The sequence below is a fragment of the Sus scrofa genome, chromosome 18 (assembly GCF_054392235.1).
Source record: "Sus scrofa isolate SSC_HxYL_T2T_F1_AM1 chromosome 18, Sscrofa_HxYL_maternal_Yorkshire_Landrace_v2.0, whole genome shotgun sequence".
Classification (NCBI taxonomy): Eukaryota; Metazoa; Chordata; class Mammalia; order Artiodactyla; family Suidae; genus Sus; species Sus scrofa.
In genome coordinates this window covers 28,106,129-28,123,569 of record NC_139400.1, presented here as the reverse complement: position 1 = coordinate 28,123,569, position 17,441 = coordinate 28,106,129, and the positions used below count along the sequence as shown (strand labels likewise).

At 45.9% G+C, this 17,441-nt stretch overlaps 1 protein-coding gene across 7 annotated transcripts in view; it reads left to right on the top strand.

Moving 5' to 3' along the window:
* STRIP2 (striatin interacting protein 2) overlaps positions 1-17,441 on the top strand; it is a 46,597-nt gene that overhangs the window by 15,777 nt on the left and 13,379 nt on the right. For 4 of the 7 annotated variants that reach the window (XM_085005473.1, XM_085005475.1, XM_003134694.7 and 1 more), the window contains 9 exons: positions 3,417-3,620; positions 4,863-5,098; positions 5,624-5,689; positions 6,382-6,445; positions 7,531-7,602; positions 10,806-10,880; positions 11,827-11,924; positions 12,372-12,498; positions 15,331-15,431. In XM_085005473.1, the coding sequence (XP_084861599.1) occupies positions 3,417-3,620; positions 4,863-5,098; positions 5,624-5,689; positions 6,382-6,445; positions 7,531-7,602; positions 10,806-10,880; positions 11,827-11,924; positions 12,372-12,498; positions 15,331-15,431 (1,043 nt within the window). The remainder of the gene's footprint in view (positions 1-3,416; positions 3,621-4,862; positions 5,099-5,623; positions 5,690-6,381; positions 6,446-7,530; positions 7,603-10,805; positions 10,881-11,826; positions 11,925-12,371; positions 12,499-15,330; positions 15,432-17,441) is intronic. The other 3 variants (XM_085005476.1, XM_085005472.1, XR_014833905.1) reach the window with 2 other exon arrangements.

Here is a 17,441-nt window from a genome sequence, read left to right as displayed (position 1 = left end):
GTTACCTGTTTCTGCTGGACTTATGGGAGGTGCCACTTTTTTTTTAATTTAATGATTTTTTTCCATTATAGCTGATTTACAGTGTTCTGTCAATTTTTTACTGTACAACGAGGCGACCCAGTCACACATATGTATATACATTCTTTTTTCTCACAGTATCATGCTCCATCATAAGTGACTAGATATATTCCCAGCAGGATCTCATTGCTTAACCATTCCAAAGGCAATAGTTTGCATCTATTAACCCCAAGCTCCCAGTCCATCCCACTCCCTCCCCCTCCCCCTTGGCAACCACAAGTCTGATCTCCATGTCCATGATTTTCTTTTCTGTAGAAAGGTTCATTTGTGCCATGTATTGGGTTCCAGATATAAGTGATATTATATAGTATTTGTCTTTCTCTTTATGACTTACTTCACTTAGTATGAAAGTATCTAGTTCTATCCATGTTGCTGCAAATGGCATTATTTTGTTCTTTTTTATGGCTGAGTTGTATTCCATTGTGTATATATACAACAGTCTTCTTAATCCATTCATCTGTCGATGGACATCTAGGTTGTTTCCGTGTCTTGGCTATTGCAAATAGTGCTGCAGTGAACACATGGGTGCATGTGTCTTTTTCAAGGAAAGTTTTGTCCAGGTATATGCCCAAGAGTAGGATTGCTGGGTCATATGGTAGTTCTATATATAGTGTTTCTAAGGTACCTCCATAGTGGTTGTACCAGTTTACATTCCCACCAACAGTGCAAGAGGGTTCCCTTTTCTCCACACCCCCTCCAGCATTTGTTATCTGTGGACTTATTAATGATGGCCATTCTGACTGGTGTGAGCTGGTATCTCATAGTAGTTTTGATTTGCATTGCTCTAATGATCAGTGATGTTGAGCATTTTTTCATGTGCTTGGTGGTCATTTGTATATCTTCTTTGGAGAAATGTCTATTCAGGTCTTTTGCCCATTTTTCCATTGGATTGTTGGCTTTTTTTTTTTTTTTTTTTTTTTTTTTTTTGCTATTGAGTTGTATAAGTTGTTTGTATATTTTAGAGATTAAGCCCTTGTCAGTTGTATCATTTGAAAGTATTTTCCCCCATTCTGTAGGTTGTCTTTTTGTTTTCTTTTTGGTTTCCTTTGCTGTGCAAAAGCTTGTCAGTTTGATTAGGTCCCATTGGTTTATTTCTGCTTTTATTTCTGTTGCCTTTGGAGACTGACCTGAGAAAACATTTGTAAGATTGATGTCAGAGAATGTTTTGCCTATGTTCTCTTTTAGGAGTTTGATAGTGTCTTGTCTTACATTGAGTCTTTAAGCCAGAGTTCCCGTCATGGCTCAGCAGTTAATGAACTCGACTAGCATGCATGAGGACACGGGTTCCATCCCTGGCCTCGCTCAGTGGGTTAAGGATCTGGTGAGCTATGGTGAAGGTCGCATACACAGCTCTGATCCTGTGTTGCTGTGGCTCTGGTATAGGCTGGTGGCTATAGCTCTGATTGGACCCTTAGGCTGGGAACTTCCATATGCCATGGGTGTGGCCCTAAAAAGACAAGAAAAGACAACAACAAAAAGCCTTTAAGCCATTTTGAGTTTATTTTTGTGCATGGTATAAGGATGTGTTCCAGTTTCATTGAGTTACATGTGGCTGTACAGTTTTCCCAGCACCGCTTGCTGAAAAGACTGTCTTTTTCCCATTTTATATTCTTGCCTCCTTTATCAAAGATTGACTGTAGGTGTCTGGGTTTATTTCTGGGTTCTGTATTCTATTCCTTTGGTCTGTATGTCTGTCTTGATTACTATGGCTTTGTAATATTGCCTGAAGTCTGGGAGAGGTATGCCTCCTGCTTGGTATTTGTTCCTCAGGATTGCTTTGGCAATTCTGGGTCTTTTGTGGTTCCATATAAATTTTTGTATTGTTTGTTCTAGTTCTGTGAAAAATGTCATGGGTAATTTGATAGGGATTGCATTGAATCTGTAGATTGCTTTGGGTAGTATGGACATTTTTACAATAATTTTTCCAACCCAGGAGCATGGAATATCTTTCCATTTCACTGAATCCTCTTTATTTCTTGGATTACTGTTTTATAGTTCTCAGCATGTGTCTTTCACCTCCTTGGTCAGGTTTATCCCCAGGTATTTGATTTTTTTGGGTGCAATTTTAATAGGTATTGTATTTTTGTATTCCTTTTCTACTATTTCATTGTTAGTATACAGAAATGCAATTGATTTCTGAATGTTAATCTTATATCCTGCTACTTTGTTGAGTTTGTTGATCAGTTCTAGTAGTTTTGGGGTTGAGTCCACAGGATTTTCCATATATAGTGTCATGTCATCTGCATACAGTGACAATTTCACCTCTTTCAATTTGGATACCTTTTATTTCTTTTGTTTGTCTGATTGCTGTGGCTAGTTCTTCCAGTACTATGTTGAATAAAAGTGGTGAGAATGGGCATCCTTGTCTTGTTCCAGATTTTAGCAGGAAGGCTTTCAGGAAGTGCCACTTTTTAAGTTGAGGTGTCACTGCACTTTCCCCTGATAGAGCTGATGTGTCGCAGAAAGAAAACTGGACAAGAGTTGGGAGGTCTGGCCTCCCACTGATACTGAGGAACCTCGGGCAACTCTCTGTGCCTCAGTTTCTCTAGCTATAAAATGTAGGATTTAGGGAGTTCCCACTGTGGCTCGGCAGTAATGCACCCTCTGAGGATGTGGGTTCAATCCCTGGCCTCACTCAGTGGGTTAAGGATCCGGCATTGCCATGAGCTGTGGTGTAGGTTGCAGATGAGATTTGGATCTGAAGTTGCTGTGGCTGTGGCGTAGGATTGCAGCTGCAGCTCTGATTGACCCTTAGCCTGGGAACCTCCATATGCCACAGGCGTGGCCTAAAAAGCAAACAAAAAGTAGGATTTAGTGCCTGCCCTCCCTCCAGTTAAATAGAGAATTTGCTTTAAAAAGTCCTCATTAGTGTGTGGTGGCAGTTTTGTTACTAATTATTCAACCCGATCCTTCATCTCTGGCCTCCACCCCACAGGACTGGCTTAACAACACATAGAGGCACTGCCTGTTAACTATATGACTACAGAGGAAATTGAGTGACTCTGGGGGTTATATATGTGTCTGCATGTGCTCCTTAAAAAGGGTTGCAGTTTCCTGGAGTCCCCCAGTCGTCCCGCTCCTAGTTTCTGGTTATGTTTCCAGTGTAGGTCAGTAAATAATGCTTTATTCTGACCTCTGAGCTCTGAGGGATAGTAACCACCTCTGAGACAGGATAATACCCATTTTTTGCCTCTTCCTATCTTATCTCTTCCTAATTAAGGAGAAGGAGTGAGGGGACTGAAGGTTGTGGCTCCTCTTCTCCATCCATGCTTCCTTGACCTTGCTTTCTCTGACTTCCCTTCCTTCTCTTCTCTGCCCCTTTCCTGTTTACCCCTTAGTTTACTCTTGGTGGATTTGAGCATCTGCAAGCTCTCAAAGTACAGAAGCGGGCAGAACTGGGCCTGCCTCCACTGGCTGAGGACAGTATCCAGGTGGTGAAGAGCATGCGTGCTGCATCCCCGCCCTCTTACACTCTCGACCTGGGGGAGTCTCAGCTGGCACCACCACCCTCCAAACTGCGAGGTCGCCGTGGTTCTCGAAGGGTATGAATTAAAGTAGACAGTAGGGTTGTGACACTGGCTGGCCAAAAATCAAGATTCTAAGCAAGCAGTGCTGGATGTAGTAGAAAAGAACAGTAAATGACACATAACCTGCCCCTATTTGCTCTGAGACCAACCTGAAACCTTACTCTGGTCTCTATCCCCCAGCCCTGACAGGTTCCTGGGCTATCAAGATGTAATACTGTGATAGCACACCATAGATTCACGTCTTGCTACAGGGTCATTGGCCTGGACCTCAGGGCCTGGAGTTCCCTAGCATCCTGAACAGCAGTTAGGGTATAATCCTGGGCATAGGTACCTGAGTGTGGGTGAGGCGCTTTATCATTTTCTCAGTAGCAAGAAGATTTACTCTGAGCCAGACATGCTCTTTACTGGCCTTGAAACCAGAGGCTTACATTTTCAAGATGACTGATTAGGGTTCTAGATATAATGTGCATCTCTGGAAAAGTCACAATGACAAGTTGCTCTGAGACCTGATTGTGCTCTGATGAATTCACTTGCCTGATCTACCTGAGTTCAGCAGCTACCAGTGACAGGCCCAGACAGTCAGACTCAGTAATCTAGTCTATATTATCTGCAATGTGATTTTTTTTAACCTTTATTTTTTGTTTTATAAAGTAGAGCTTACTCATTGTAAAAAATTTAGAACAAATATAAAAATGTGAAGAAGGGAGAAAAAAAAAGTCACCCACAATCTTAACAACCAGAGGCAGTCACTGTTCACTTTTTGGCCTATTTCTGTCCAATCTTTTTTTTCTCTGTGACAAGATTTAAAATTCCAAACTCGCTTCCCTCTGCCTAGCAGCAAGCTTCTGTCCTCCTCTTCCTCAGTCAGCCAGCTGGTGTGTGCTTACAGAAGGCAAACTAATTGAATGTTCACCTAAGTAGAGCATAATTAGGACGGAAAGTACTGGCAAAAAAAAAAAAAAAGATATCAGTGCTTTCTGAAAGCTAAGTAACTGTGACTTTGAGATTATCCATGCTCTGTTTCCCAGCCATTGGTGTGGTTGCCTGAGAGCTGCTTGTCCTGGAATTGGGCCTGGTGGGGACAGTAGGGTTGCAATGAGAAGGGAATGTTGTCACTAGAGGTGGGTTCTTACTCCATGTTCCCTGAAGTCTAGCAGCCTGCGGAGGGGGTGGTCTCAGACAAGGATGTCCAGGTGAGATCTCTGTACACCTTCCCTCTCTCCTTCTGCCCTTCCTTGCCCTCCTGCCCCACCCCAGCAACTCCTTACTAAGCAGGACAGCTTGGACATCTACAACGAAAGAGATCTCTTTAAGACTGAGGAACCAGCCGCAGAAGAGGAAGAGGAGTCCGCCGGTGATGGAGAACGAACCTTGGATGGAGAGTTAGACTTGCTAGAGCAGGACCCTCTAGTACCACCTCCACCTTCACAGGCACCCCTCTCTGCTGAGCGAGTGACCTTTCCCAAGGGTCTACCCTGGGCCCCAAAGGTCAGGTAAGTTTGATATCACCAGGGACCCTGAGCTTTGGGGTGTCAGTAACTGAAGGCCCAGGGTGGAGTCAAGGCTCAATAACCTGGCTGGGGAGTTCCCGTTGTGGCTCAGTGGTTAATGAATCCGACTAGGAACCATGAGGTTGCAGGATCGATCCCTGGCCTCGCTCAGTGGGTTAAGGATCTGGCGTTGCCGTGAGCTGTGGTATAGATTGCAGACGTGGCTCGGTTCCCACATTGCTGTGGCTCTGGCGAAGGCCAGCGGCTACAGCTCTGATTAGACCCTAGCCTGGGAACTTCCATGTGCCACAGGAGCGGCCCTAGAAAAGGCAAAAAGGCAAAAAAAAAAAAAAAAAAAAAAAAAGCTGGCTGGGAATCAGAACTCCTGGGTTTCAAGTTCCCTCTGTTGGTTGCTGCCTTCCCCTACTGTTCCAGTTCTCCAACTGGAAGGGTGGAAGCCCAGTAAGATTATCTCAAGGTTTGCTTTTCTTCCCTTCTCTGGGATTTGGCTCTCCACTGTCCTCTCAGACAGAAAGACATTGAGCACTTCTTGGAGATGAGCAGGAACAAGTTCATCGGATTCACTCTGGGGCAGTAAGTGACTGGATAGTCAGAACTGGCTTGCAGTGTGGTTCTTAGGGGACCAGAGGAGTGGGTGGCTTGGAATGAGAGATGTTGCCTGGCTGTGGTGATTACGACCCAGAGCCATGGGCCACTTCCAGTGACTGCTTTGAGTTTTTGCCATGGAATTTTTTCCTTCCAGTTTCCTAGAACTTTTATGTTCTGAGCTAGATGTAGAACCTTGAACAATAAGTCATTTCCCTCTTATGCCTCAGTTCCCTCATCAGAATGTTGTTAGGTGGTCCCCATAAGCCCTTCTTGATGGGCCAGAGTTCTGTGAAGCAGTGATGGTCAGAACAGATTCAGTGTCTCCCCATTTCCCCAGCCTCACGAGTCCTTTCACTGGCTGCTACAAAACTGAGAAGCCGCCATTACTGCTGTTTCACTGTCCAAAGTGTTGTTGGGCAACATGCCCTTTTAAATAGGATCCTGCTCCTAGAGGTGGGTCCCCAAAAGACTACACAAAAATCCTAATTTTCAGGGACACATCTCTGTACCATTGTTCTTTTTTGTGTCCTCAAGCAGTGATGGGTGACCAGGAAGCTTGCAGAGAAAGCTCCAGAGTACCAGATGTTGAAAGTGATGTAGTCCATGTGACTCCAGGGGGTATCGGGAGTTCTCTGTACTTTTGACCCTTATGGTCTGGCATGTCTTACATTTCACAGGGACACAGATACCTTGGTTGGATTACCCAGGCCCATCCATGAGAGTGTGAAGACCCTCAAACAGGTGACCAGGGTGGGCTCTCAGTCTTCAGAGATAGGGAGCGACCAAGGCAAGTGGGATGACTCGGCTCCTGGGCCCTGGGTGGGGCTCCTCCACCAGACATGTTCTGAACCTATTCTTCTGTATTTCCTCTGTAGGCATTTTGGCTGAAGAGGTTAAAATCAAGTGTCTCCCTACTTATGCAGTGTCCTGCATTCAAATAGATGAAAAAGTTCTCCTTTCTTCCTCTTTCCTTTGCCCTCCTCCCACTCCTCATTTCCTCTCCTCTCACTTTGTTCCTTAGAGACTCACTAACTTCCACAGGCCCAAGACTGAGTAGCAGTTTACTCCAAAGTGTGTGAAAGCACAAGTAAGAGTAAACATTCCTTCCACAGACCTTGAGCCCTACCCCCTCCCATTATCACTCTGTGCACACATGCACTCATACACCTGCACACACATACACGCACATGCAGCAAAACTCTCAGGGCAGTGGTCCAGTGGTAAGGGCCTTCATGTCCGCTTGCACTTTGGTTGAAGTTAAAATGCTAAGGTATGGATTTCCCGTTGTGGTGCAGCAGAAACGAATCCGACTAGGAACCATGAGGTTGCCGGTTTGATCCCTGGCCTCGCTCAGTGGGTTAAGGATCTGGCGTTGCTGTGAGCTGTGGTGTAGGTCGCAGACGCGGCTCAGATCTGGCGTTGCTGTGGCTGTGGTGTAGGCCGGTGGCTACAGCTCCGATTAGATCCCTAGCCTGGGAACCTCTACATGCCATGGGTGCGGCCCTAAAAGGACAAAAGACAAAAGTCAAGAGACAAAAAAAAAAAAAAAATGCTAAGGTATTTGCTGCTCTTCAACCAATGTGGAAACGTGGAATAAACAAATACTGAATACAAAGCACTTTACTGGTGTTCATGCTGCAAAGGTGAGTAAGACTCCTGCCTTCAAAGAGTCCATGGTCTATGGGGGGTGACAGACCCATAAACAGGACATTTCCTATTTGAGGTGACAGACCCATAAGCAGGACATTTCCTTGTCATTGAGGAAGTTAAGCGAGAGGCTGGTACACATGTGATCGAGGCCCTTATTGATGTCTTCTCTTCCGCAGCACAAGTATATCTCCATCGCAGATGTTCAGATCAAGAATGAGGAGGAGCTGGAGAAGTGCCCCATGTCTTTGGTGAGTCAGGGGGCGCTGCACAGGAGGAAATCTGTCTGCGGTGCTGTCATGGACTAAGTGTATGCTGTTGGACTCTTAACTCAGGCTGGGCAAAGCAAAGTCTCTACTTTCACAATATGTTAAACTTGGGAAAAGGGGTAATAAATAATTAAGGAGACAGGAAGACTTTCAGAGAAGGATAGATATGGCAAAGAAAATTTAAGTAAGATGACATATAACGTAGTAGACTACTTTAGATTGGCGGTGGGGGTGTGTAGACTTCTGAGAGGGTGACGGCTAACCAAGATCCGAGTTATAGGAGGAGCTAGCCGTGAGAACATGAGAGGAAAGAACACTCCAGGCAGAAGGGACAGCCTCAGTAACAAGGTGACAGCAAGCTCAGAGTCTTAGATGGTGAATGAAGGCTGGTGTGGCTGAAGTGCAGGGAGAAGGAGGAGGGTTTGGGGCCTGGGATTCAGAGAGATGGCCTGGGGCCACTTTACACAGGATGTGTAAGAAAAGATAGAGAGCTCAAGGTCAAGTACAAAGGTGAGCCTTTGGAGATTTTAAACAGGGAGTGACATGATCTGATTTATTTTTAAAAATATGATTGGGAGTTCCCATCATGGTGCAGCGGAAACATATCTGACTAGGAACCATGAGGTTTCGGGTTCCATCCCTGGCCTTGCTCAGTGGGTTGAGGATCCGGCATTGTCGTGAGCTATGGTGTAGGTCACAAACGCAGCTCAGATCTGGCATTGCTGTGGCTGCGGCGTAGGCCAGCAGCTGTAGCTCTGATTTGACTCAGCCTGGAAACCTCCATATGCCATGCGTGCAGCCCTAAAAAGACAAAAAGACCAAAAAAAAAAAAAAAGAAAAAGAAAAAGAAAAGAAAAGAAAAAAAGATTGGCTGTTTGTAAAAGCTGGGCTAGGAAACAGTGGAAGCAAGGAAGTTAGGAAGCTCTTACAATAGTCAAGGTGAGAGATGACAGTGTTTTAGACCACGTAGTAATTGTGGGGGCAGGGGAAAGTGGATGAATTTGGGTTATATTTTGGAGGTATAGCTGACAAGAGCTGCAGTTCAACTGGATGTGGATAGAGAGACAAAAGGGCAATCAGGAATAAGTACCATTTGTCAAAATGAGTTCTGTTCTATCAATGGTTCTGTTTTGGTTGTAGTAACTTTTAGATACCCATTAGATACCCATGCCAAGCAATTAGATGTAAGGATCTAGAGTTCTAGAGAGGACTGGCTTAGAGAAATAAATTTGGGAACTGGTGACTCATAGACAATGTTAAAAGCCGTAAAGGTGGCTGAGGAGGGAATAGAGATAGAGAAGAGAATGGACCCCAGGACAAAGCCCTGGGGCACACCACTATGTTGAGGGTGGGAGGAGTCAGGAAAGGAGCCAGAAAAGAAAAAGAAAAATAAGGAAATTCAGGAGACTGTGATACCATAAAAATAAGAAAGTCTTTCAGAAGAGTGTGATCAGCTGTGTCAAATGGTGCTGATAAATGGAGCAGGATAAGACCTGAGGTGCCCACTGACTTGGCGACCTGGCGATAACCTTGATAAGAACCACCTCAAGTGGAAGTTCTCTTGCAGCTCAGCAAGTTAAGATCTGGCATTGTCACTGCTGTGGCTCAGGTCACTGCTTTGGTGCGGGTTCGATCCCTGGCTGGGGAACTTGGCACATGCTATGGGCACAGCCAAAAAAAAAAAAAAAAAGAACCTCAAGTGAAGTGGTGGAGCTAGAAGCCTCGTTGGAGTATGGCGAGAATGGAATGTAAAAACAGGAGGGAGACGTGGTCCCCATAGACAAACCACATAGAAGTCTTGTTATGAAAGGGAAGATAGAAATGGGATGGACCTGTAGGAGTGTGGGGTCAAGGGAACATTTTATAGCTAGGCGATACTGGAATATGTTTATGTCCTAAAAAAGGATGATCCAGAAGAAAGGAGATAATTGTAGAACTGAAAAAGCAAGGGTGTGAGATCCAGTGGAGCGTTGGCCTTTGATAGGAGCACAGGCAGTTGATTCTTCATGTCAAGAAGGAAGGTAGAGGAGTTCCCGCTCTGACATAGCGGGTTAAGGATCTGGAGTTGCTTCAACTGTAGCATAGCTTGACGCTGCAGCTTGGACTCAGCCCTTGACCCGGGAACCTCTATATGCTGTGGGCGTGGCCAAAAAAAAGGAAGGTAGATTTGATGTTGAAAAGATGAGGCTGAGCCTGTCTGATTGCTTCTGTTTTGTCCATATAGTGAGAGGCAGGGTCAGTAACTGTTGAGGGGCTGTGGGATGAAGGGATTGTTTGAAGAGAGGGCAGAAGGTATGAAATGGGTCTTTTAGAGAGCAGGATTGCTGGCGTTATTAAGATTTATGTCCATTTAAGCAGGAGTTGAGTTGTGTGGGATAGAAGGGTCTGGTTACTGCTCCCTGCTTCAGCGTCTCATGGCAGTGATCCTTGCTGAGTAATAGCAGGATCTGGGGGGAGGAAAGACTGCCTTGGCCAAAGATGACAGTGGCCTGGGTAGCTTCTGGAGCACCAGAGGCCCTGTCTCCCCTCTGATAAGGGTGAGATGGGGTCATTAAAGGACAGAGTTGCATATGAGGGGGCTGGTCAGAAAGGAGGAAGGGATGTTGTAGGGGGTAATGGAGAAGGAAAGAAAAATCGTTTCCAGCTAAAATCTTCCCTGCTAATACGCCTTCCTCCCTCACCACGCCGTGGGTTACCCAATGCCCCTCTGACCCTCTCTATTGAGTCACATACTTCTCCTTCCTGGCTTCGGAGCATCCCAGAGCTCTCAGAGGGCCTCACATTGACACTGTAGAAGGTGCCTCTGTGTGGTGTTGGTTCCAGTGTGGCCTGAGTCGAGCCCCTCTATGTCTAGCAAAGCAGTGGTCCGAGCCGACTCCTCAGTGGATGTTCTGACTCCTGATCTAGCAAGTGACATAGAAAGAATTCTGGATTGGTTCCATATAGTGGAAAAACCAAAATCATAAATTCTCAGGGCTGGAAGAGCCCTCGGAGGTCATCTAGGCCAGCCCACTGATCCTCTGAAGAGGAAATTAAGTCTTAGAGAGGGAAAGCAGCATACCCAAGGTCAATGAATCATTAACACAGCTAGGATGGGAACCCAGATCTGACTCCCAGCTCCCAGAAACATTAAGTTTTGGTCAAGTGGGAAATGGCCTGCACAAACTGTGTGTTTCTTACCATAGGGGGAAGAGGTGGTACCAGAGACGCCGTGTGAAATCCTCTACCAGGGCATGCTGTATAGCCTCCCCCAGTACATGGTAAGGAGATGACCAGGCCAGAGCTGCCTTAACTGCCCTAACAGAGAGCCATTTCAAGCTGAGCCATCTGTCATTGGAGCTTGTTTCCTGAACCTTCACCCTTTAGGCAAGGCATTCTCTAACACATTAGAATTTTGAGCTTTCCTCAGGGCTTCTCTCAGAGGTAGGAGGACTCGGCTATACTCCCAAGTCCTTTCGGAGGGGTGGAGGATGAGGTGGGATCAGTGCTGGATGCATCGGGGGGGGGGGGGGCTTCTCCTAAATAAGTGCCCTTAGTCCTCTCAGGGCGACTGTGGTCTCTCATGTGCTAGGTGGCTTCAGACTGTGATGGTAAGGATGCCGGTGGTCTGAAGCAGAAGAAGGAAAAGGGAGGAGGAGTGAGATCTTGCTGATACTTCCCACCTCTTTTCTAGGCACTGCCCCTCTTGCTCTGCTCCTTCTATCCTCTTTGGGTTTTGGGTGGAGTGGGGGGTTCCTTGTTAGGGCCGCACCCACAGCCTATGGAAGTTCCCAGGCTCGGGGTTGAATCAGAGCTGCAGCTGAGGCCTACACCACAGCCACAGCAACACAGGATCCGAGCCACATCTGCAATTCGTACCACAGCTTGTGGAAACGCCAGATCCTTAACCAACTGAGCGAGGCCAGGGATTGAACCCACATCCTCACAGACAACATCAGGTCCTTAACCTACTGAGCCACAATGGGAACTCCTCTTTCCATCCTCTTTGGAAAGAAAAGACTCGAAGCAGAACAATCCACAAGCTCTCTTCTGGCTCCTCAGCCTCACAAGCAGGCCTATCAGGACTGGGTACCTATTTGTCCTCTGGAGGCTGGGGTCATTGAGGGAAGAACTTAGAAGAAGGCCTCTCCCCTAGGAGAGTTGCAAAAGAATAGCTTTGTTAAATGGGATGCACAGGGATGGATTTCCTCATTTTCTTCTTCCCAGATTGCTCTACTTAAGATTCTGCTGGCGGCAGCCCCCACCTCCAAGGCTAAGACTGACTCTATCAATATCCTGGCAGATGTCCTGCCTGAGGAGATGCCGTGAGTGCTTCAACCGGGGCAGCTGCTAAATCCTAGCTGTCTTGTCTGCAGGGTCTCACCTTGTTTACACTTACAGGGATTATCTCCAAAAAGACCTCTTCTCTGCCACTAGTAGCCTCTTTCCACTGCAGCGCTCTCTGCTGTGCTCTTTTTAACTCACAATTTAGAGTCTGGAGGGTAACATCAGTGCCATTGACTGACTACACAGGTATGTGGGTGGACATTGCCAAGCAATGAGCTTGCCAAAGAATGGAGAGAAACAGAGAGATCAGAGCACCTTTTCCAGACAGACTCCTAAGTGGGAACTCCGGAGGTTTCCCCAGCACAGTTCAGGTTTCTCAGCTTCTGGCTCCCTTGCGTATATTGTATCTGACCCAAATACCTGGGTCCTCGTAGGCCTCTCTGTGAGGCCACCCTCTGCACTGACCCTTCCTCCCTCCATTGTAGCATCACTGTTCTCCAGAGCATGAAGTTGGGCATTGATGTGAACAGGCACAAGGAGATCATCGTAAAGAGTATCTCTGCCCTGCTCCTGCTCCTCCTCAAACACTTCAAACTGAACCATATCTACCAGGTGAGCAGCTAGGAGCGCTTCTCCTCTGGTCTCAGGTGTCCTCAGGTCCTGCCTCCCAAAGGAAGAACAAGAGGGCCTTTGTAGTCCAGCTGAGCATCTTTAAGACTTTTCTTTGTCTCAGGGAATCCAGATACTTGTTGCACAGGCTTGAAGTGGGATGTGGGGAATTGTCCTAGAAAGGTGTAAATCTCTGTGTCCTTGGAACATTATCTAAGGGTTGTAAGTAGGAATCCCTAGCCTCTTGGGAATATACCCAGCCAGCTTTGATGCCATGGAAGAGTCAAGCATGCACCAAAGGCGGGGGTGGGGGGTATGTCGAGTATATTTTCCCGTTAGTGAAGCACTTTTGTAACTCTGAGATGTAATTCTGTAAAATGCACAGTTCTGGCTCTTAAGGGTTTTGAAGTTTTGTGAAGGATATGGATATATAAATAGCCAGTTATGGAGTGATAAGTGCAGTGATTCAGGTAATCATTGGCTGCTATGGAAACACCTAATCCAGCCTGAGATGGAGAAGAGGTGACTTCTAACCCAAGCCCTAAAGAAACAGACATTAGCCAGGATACCAAAGTCACCAGGGAAGGAGGACAGCAAGCATTTCAAGCAGAAAAGCTAATTTGTGAAAGTCCAGAAGGGAGAGAGTAAACTCCCTTTAGAAACTGATTAAATGTTGCTGGAGTTCTGCCTGGGCTGGAGAGAGATAGGGAGGTCTGGTGATTCCCGAAGCTGGAGAAGACAGCAGGGAGCAGAGCATAATACATGTGCTAGGGAGCTCCTGTCATGGCTTGGCGGTTGTTGAACCTGACTGGCATCCATGAGGACATGGGTTAGATCCCTGGCCTCTCTCTGTGGGTTAAGGATCCTGTGTTGCTGTGAGCTGTGGTGTAGGTCGCAGATGCAGCTCGGATCCCACATTGCTGTGGCTGTGGTGTAGGATGGCAGCTGTAGCTCTGATTAGACCCCTAGCCTGGGAACCTCCATATGCCACAAGTGTGGCCCTGAAAGACAAAAACAAAAACAAACAAAAAAAAAACAACAAAAAAGAACATGTGCTAGCACATAATTATTGCACACTTACAATGTGCTCAGCCCTCTGTTAAGTTCATGAGGATCTCAAGTAATTCTCCACTCCCTATGAGGTGGGTCTTATTTGATCCACTAAGGCTAAAAAAGTTAAGAACCTGCTTCCCCATGAAGGCATTGTTTGCCATGCTGAGTTTGGACTTGGTGCTATGGGTGTTGCCAAGATATGGGAGAACATGGGGGCAGTGAATGGATGTTCTCTGTGGTGAGACGTGGAGAGGAGAAGGAGGCTTCTCATTCCTGCACAGAGGCTTTGCCCCATTTTCCTCCCAAGAAGTCAGGACCAGGCTTGTTGGTAGAAGAGCAGGTCCTCAGAGTGCAGGGAAGGCCCTGCAGGGTCTGCGTCCATGGAGGGTTTGACTGTACGACCAGGGCATTTCTCCACTTCAGTATGTTCAGAGACATCTTTGGGTGCGTTAGGGAACCCTGAATACTCACAATTCTCCTGCCAGTGTTCGCTGAGCAGCATCAGGGCTGGAAAGAATAGGGATGGAGGAGATAGATTTCCTAGTAGAAAGAACAGGGAACTGTGGATATGGATTTCTGTCTGCTTCTCTTGGTGGGCAGTGTGTGGATGACCAGATGGACAGATGGATGGCTTGATGGGCCTTGCCAGTATGTGTCAGTGACTCCTGACAAGGCTACAGACATGTCTCAAACTGAAAAATGTTTCCCATCACTTGTTAGTAGGTATGTATTGGCTCCTCCATCTGAGGCTTTGGAAAATACCCTGGACCACTTGCCAGGGAAAATATTTGAGCAGAAGAGAGAAATGGGCAAGATAAAATGACTCCCCACCTCTAACCACACATCTAGGCAGGGGGCAGTTTAGCTTGCTACCATGCCTATTTCTTAATGATCAGGAAGAGCTAAGGGATTTAAATTTACACCACTGTAACTTTCTGCTTTTTCAATCCAGTTTCTGTACTGTCCCAGGAGTCTAGGTTCTGGATCTGAAGACAAACTGTTACCTGATGCTCCTCAGTGTATCATGGGTAAATCATGGTGACACAACTCCCTGACACTGCCCCAGCAGGTCTTCCTGGGTGCAAACCTGATCCAGATTCAAGAGAGCAAAATGGAGCCCTATGTTCTGCTGTTTAGCCCATCAAAGAGATCTTGGCCTTATTCTCAGTGCAGTATCTGTTGACTGAAGGACTCTTGTTGATTGATTCATTCAAATACTGATAGTCTTAAGTATGGAGCTAATACAGTGAACTAGACTTTTGCTGGAACCTGCATACCAGTGGTTCATTTGGTTACTGTGTGATGTATCCATCCTGAGTGAGTGATGCTAGCAGTTGCCAGGACTAGGTTGCCAGGACTAGGCTGCACCTGTTCCTTCTTTATCAATCACTGTTGAAACACTATGAGCCAGAGCTTTGGTATGGAAGACAACTCCCTCGGGGAGCCTTCCTTTCCTGTAGAGCTTAGGAACAAATCTCACAGTAATTCTTCTTATTTATCTGGAGTGGGATTTTCTTTCTGGCTTGTTTATGTTTTATGCTTTAGGTCAGGCCCTTGCAATGTACACACTGTAGGATGTACACACGTCCCTTTCTGTGTAGGATGAGCTGGCTGAAGACGGTTCTCCCCATTTCCCAGACAGGAAGGCTGATAACACAAGATGACAGTGAATATTCTCAGGAATGGATAATAGAATTGTACTTGCATCTTTTTTTTTTTTTCATACAGACCCTCTATTCTCCCCCAAATAAGCATCCTTTCTGCTTTGATCTTTTAATTCAGTTTGAATATGTATCACAACATTTGGTATTTGCTAACTGCATTCCATTGATCCTGAAATTCTTCAATCAAAATATCTTGTCCTACATCACTGCCAAAAACAGGTAAGGACTCTGGACAGGTTTATTTCAAAAGGCTATTTGGGATGGTTGAGAAATTACATTGCATCTGAGCCACCTTTCAGTTCTCCTGGTGTCCCGGGAGAACTTAAAGCTGTCACTGTCAAATTTAACTTCCTTGAAGTATTAGCTGGTGGGGTGTATGGTTTGGCCTCTTCACAAAGACATTTGTATTTTAATAGTTCTGAAATCCTAAAATGCCACAACTCAAAGAAATGAAACTGCAGCAATGAATTTCAGCCCTGTGGCAGAAGGATCCAGAAAACTGTTTTTTATGAAGGAGGCTACCTGTCCGGCCAACCGTGATTTCTAGTATAAATCATAAGTTGGGTCAATTATACTTCTTTTTAAAGTGTTATACAGAATTTGTAACCAAAGGTAGATAATAGACTATAGATAGATCAATTTCTAGTTTAAAAAAATACAGTATTTTCACATCCATTATTTCATTTAATCTCCTCAGTGCTAAGAGGTATCAAAAGTTTTATTCCCATTTCACTAATTAGGAAAATTCAGGGAGGTTAATTGACTGACTTTAGGATAACATGCTGGTGAGATCCCTAAAGTAAGCAGCAGAGTTCTGGGTCAAAACACAAATTGTTTTTTTGTTTTTGTTTTTTGTGTTTTTTTTGGCTATTTCAGGGCCACACCTGTGGCAAATGGAGGTTCCCAGCCTACAGAGGTCAAACTGGAGCTGTACCCACCAGCCTGCACCACAGCCACAGCAACTTGGGATCTGAGCTCTGTCTGTGATCTACACCACAGCACGGCAACACCAGATCCTTAACCCACAGAGCAAGGCCACGACTCGAACCTGCATCCCCATGGATGCTAGTCAGGTTCGGTAACTGCTGAGCCACGAAGGGCACTCCAAAAATTGCTTTCTGATCACAATTGCTGTGGATTGCTCCAGCCAAGTGGGGACTTGGGAGGTTAAGAGTAGATGCTTCGTCCTCGGTTTGCTACTTCCTTAAGAACTAGAAGCATGTTAATCAGTAGAGTTGACCAGAAGTGCTTTATCGGAGGCAAAGTTCCTAAAATAGAAGAAGGCTGACCTGATACTGGAGGTGACTGCAGAGGGGCTAGGAGATGTTGCCACACCAGTCTGTCAGCACTGCCTGAAACCCCATCCTGGAGAGGCAGCCTACTTGTATGTAGTTTAAAACACACAGAATCTGAAGTCACAAGTCCTAGATCTGCTACTTGCTAGATGTGTAATCTCGAGTGTAAGACACTTTGCTTCTCTGAGCCACAGTATTTTTGTCTTTAAAATGAGAATTTAAAAAATTTTTTAAATAAAATAATATTCTGGCTATATCATAGACTTTTATAAGCATTAGTTAAGATAAACATATTTGAGAGTGCTTTACTTTTTCTGTTTAGGGGAAGCATTGGAGAATGGGTATTTTTCTAACTACAGAGGCTTGTACACTCACTTAAAAATGGCACTTGATAAGTGCTCATGGGGTTACCCGGGAAAATGAAAGTGGAGGTCCGGCTGGGTAAGGGCTGCAGCTTCATGAAGGCACCTGTGTGTATCAGTCAACCCTCTTAAGTAGCCAAAACCAACTGGATGTGGCTCACACGGATTGGGAATTTGTCAAGAGAAAATGGGCAGTACGTTATCCTGAGGAACCTAGGACAAAGATGCTGCTCTGGGCCTCAGGGTTGGTCTGTAGCATAGGGAGCCCAGGAAGCCCTCCACCTCCATCCAGGGCCACTAAGCCTCTGTACCTGCACTCCAGTTTTTCCTTTCTCACTGATAAACAGTTTTATCTGCCTCTCAGGCCACTTGGCAAAACATGCCCACATGAGCTAAACATATTCCTGTGCCACTTCAGAACTTGAATTTGCTCTCAATCCCCCTTCCACATTCCCAGGGATAGAGGTCCATCTTTGGATCCGTCAGCTGTGGCTGGGGAGTGGGGTTCAGGAGCTAAATGCCTCCCTGCACCATGGGCCTCGAAGCAGGGGTCAGACAATCCAGTAGGCATC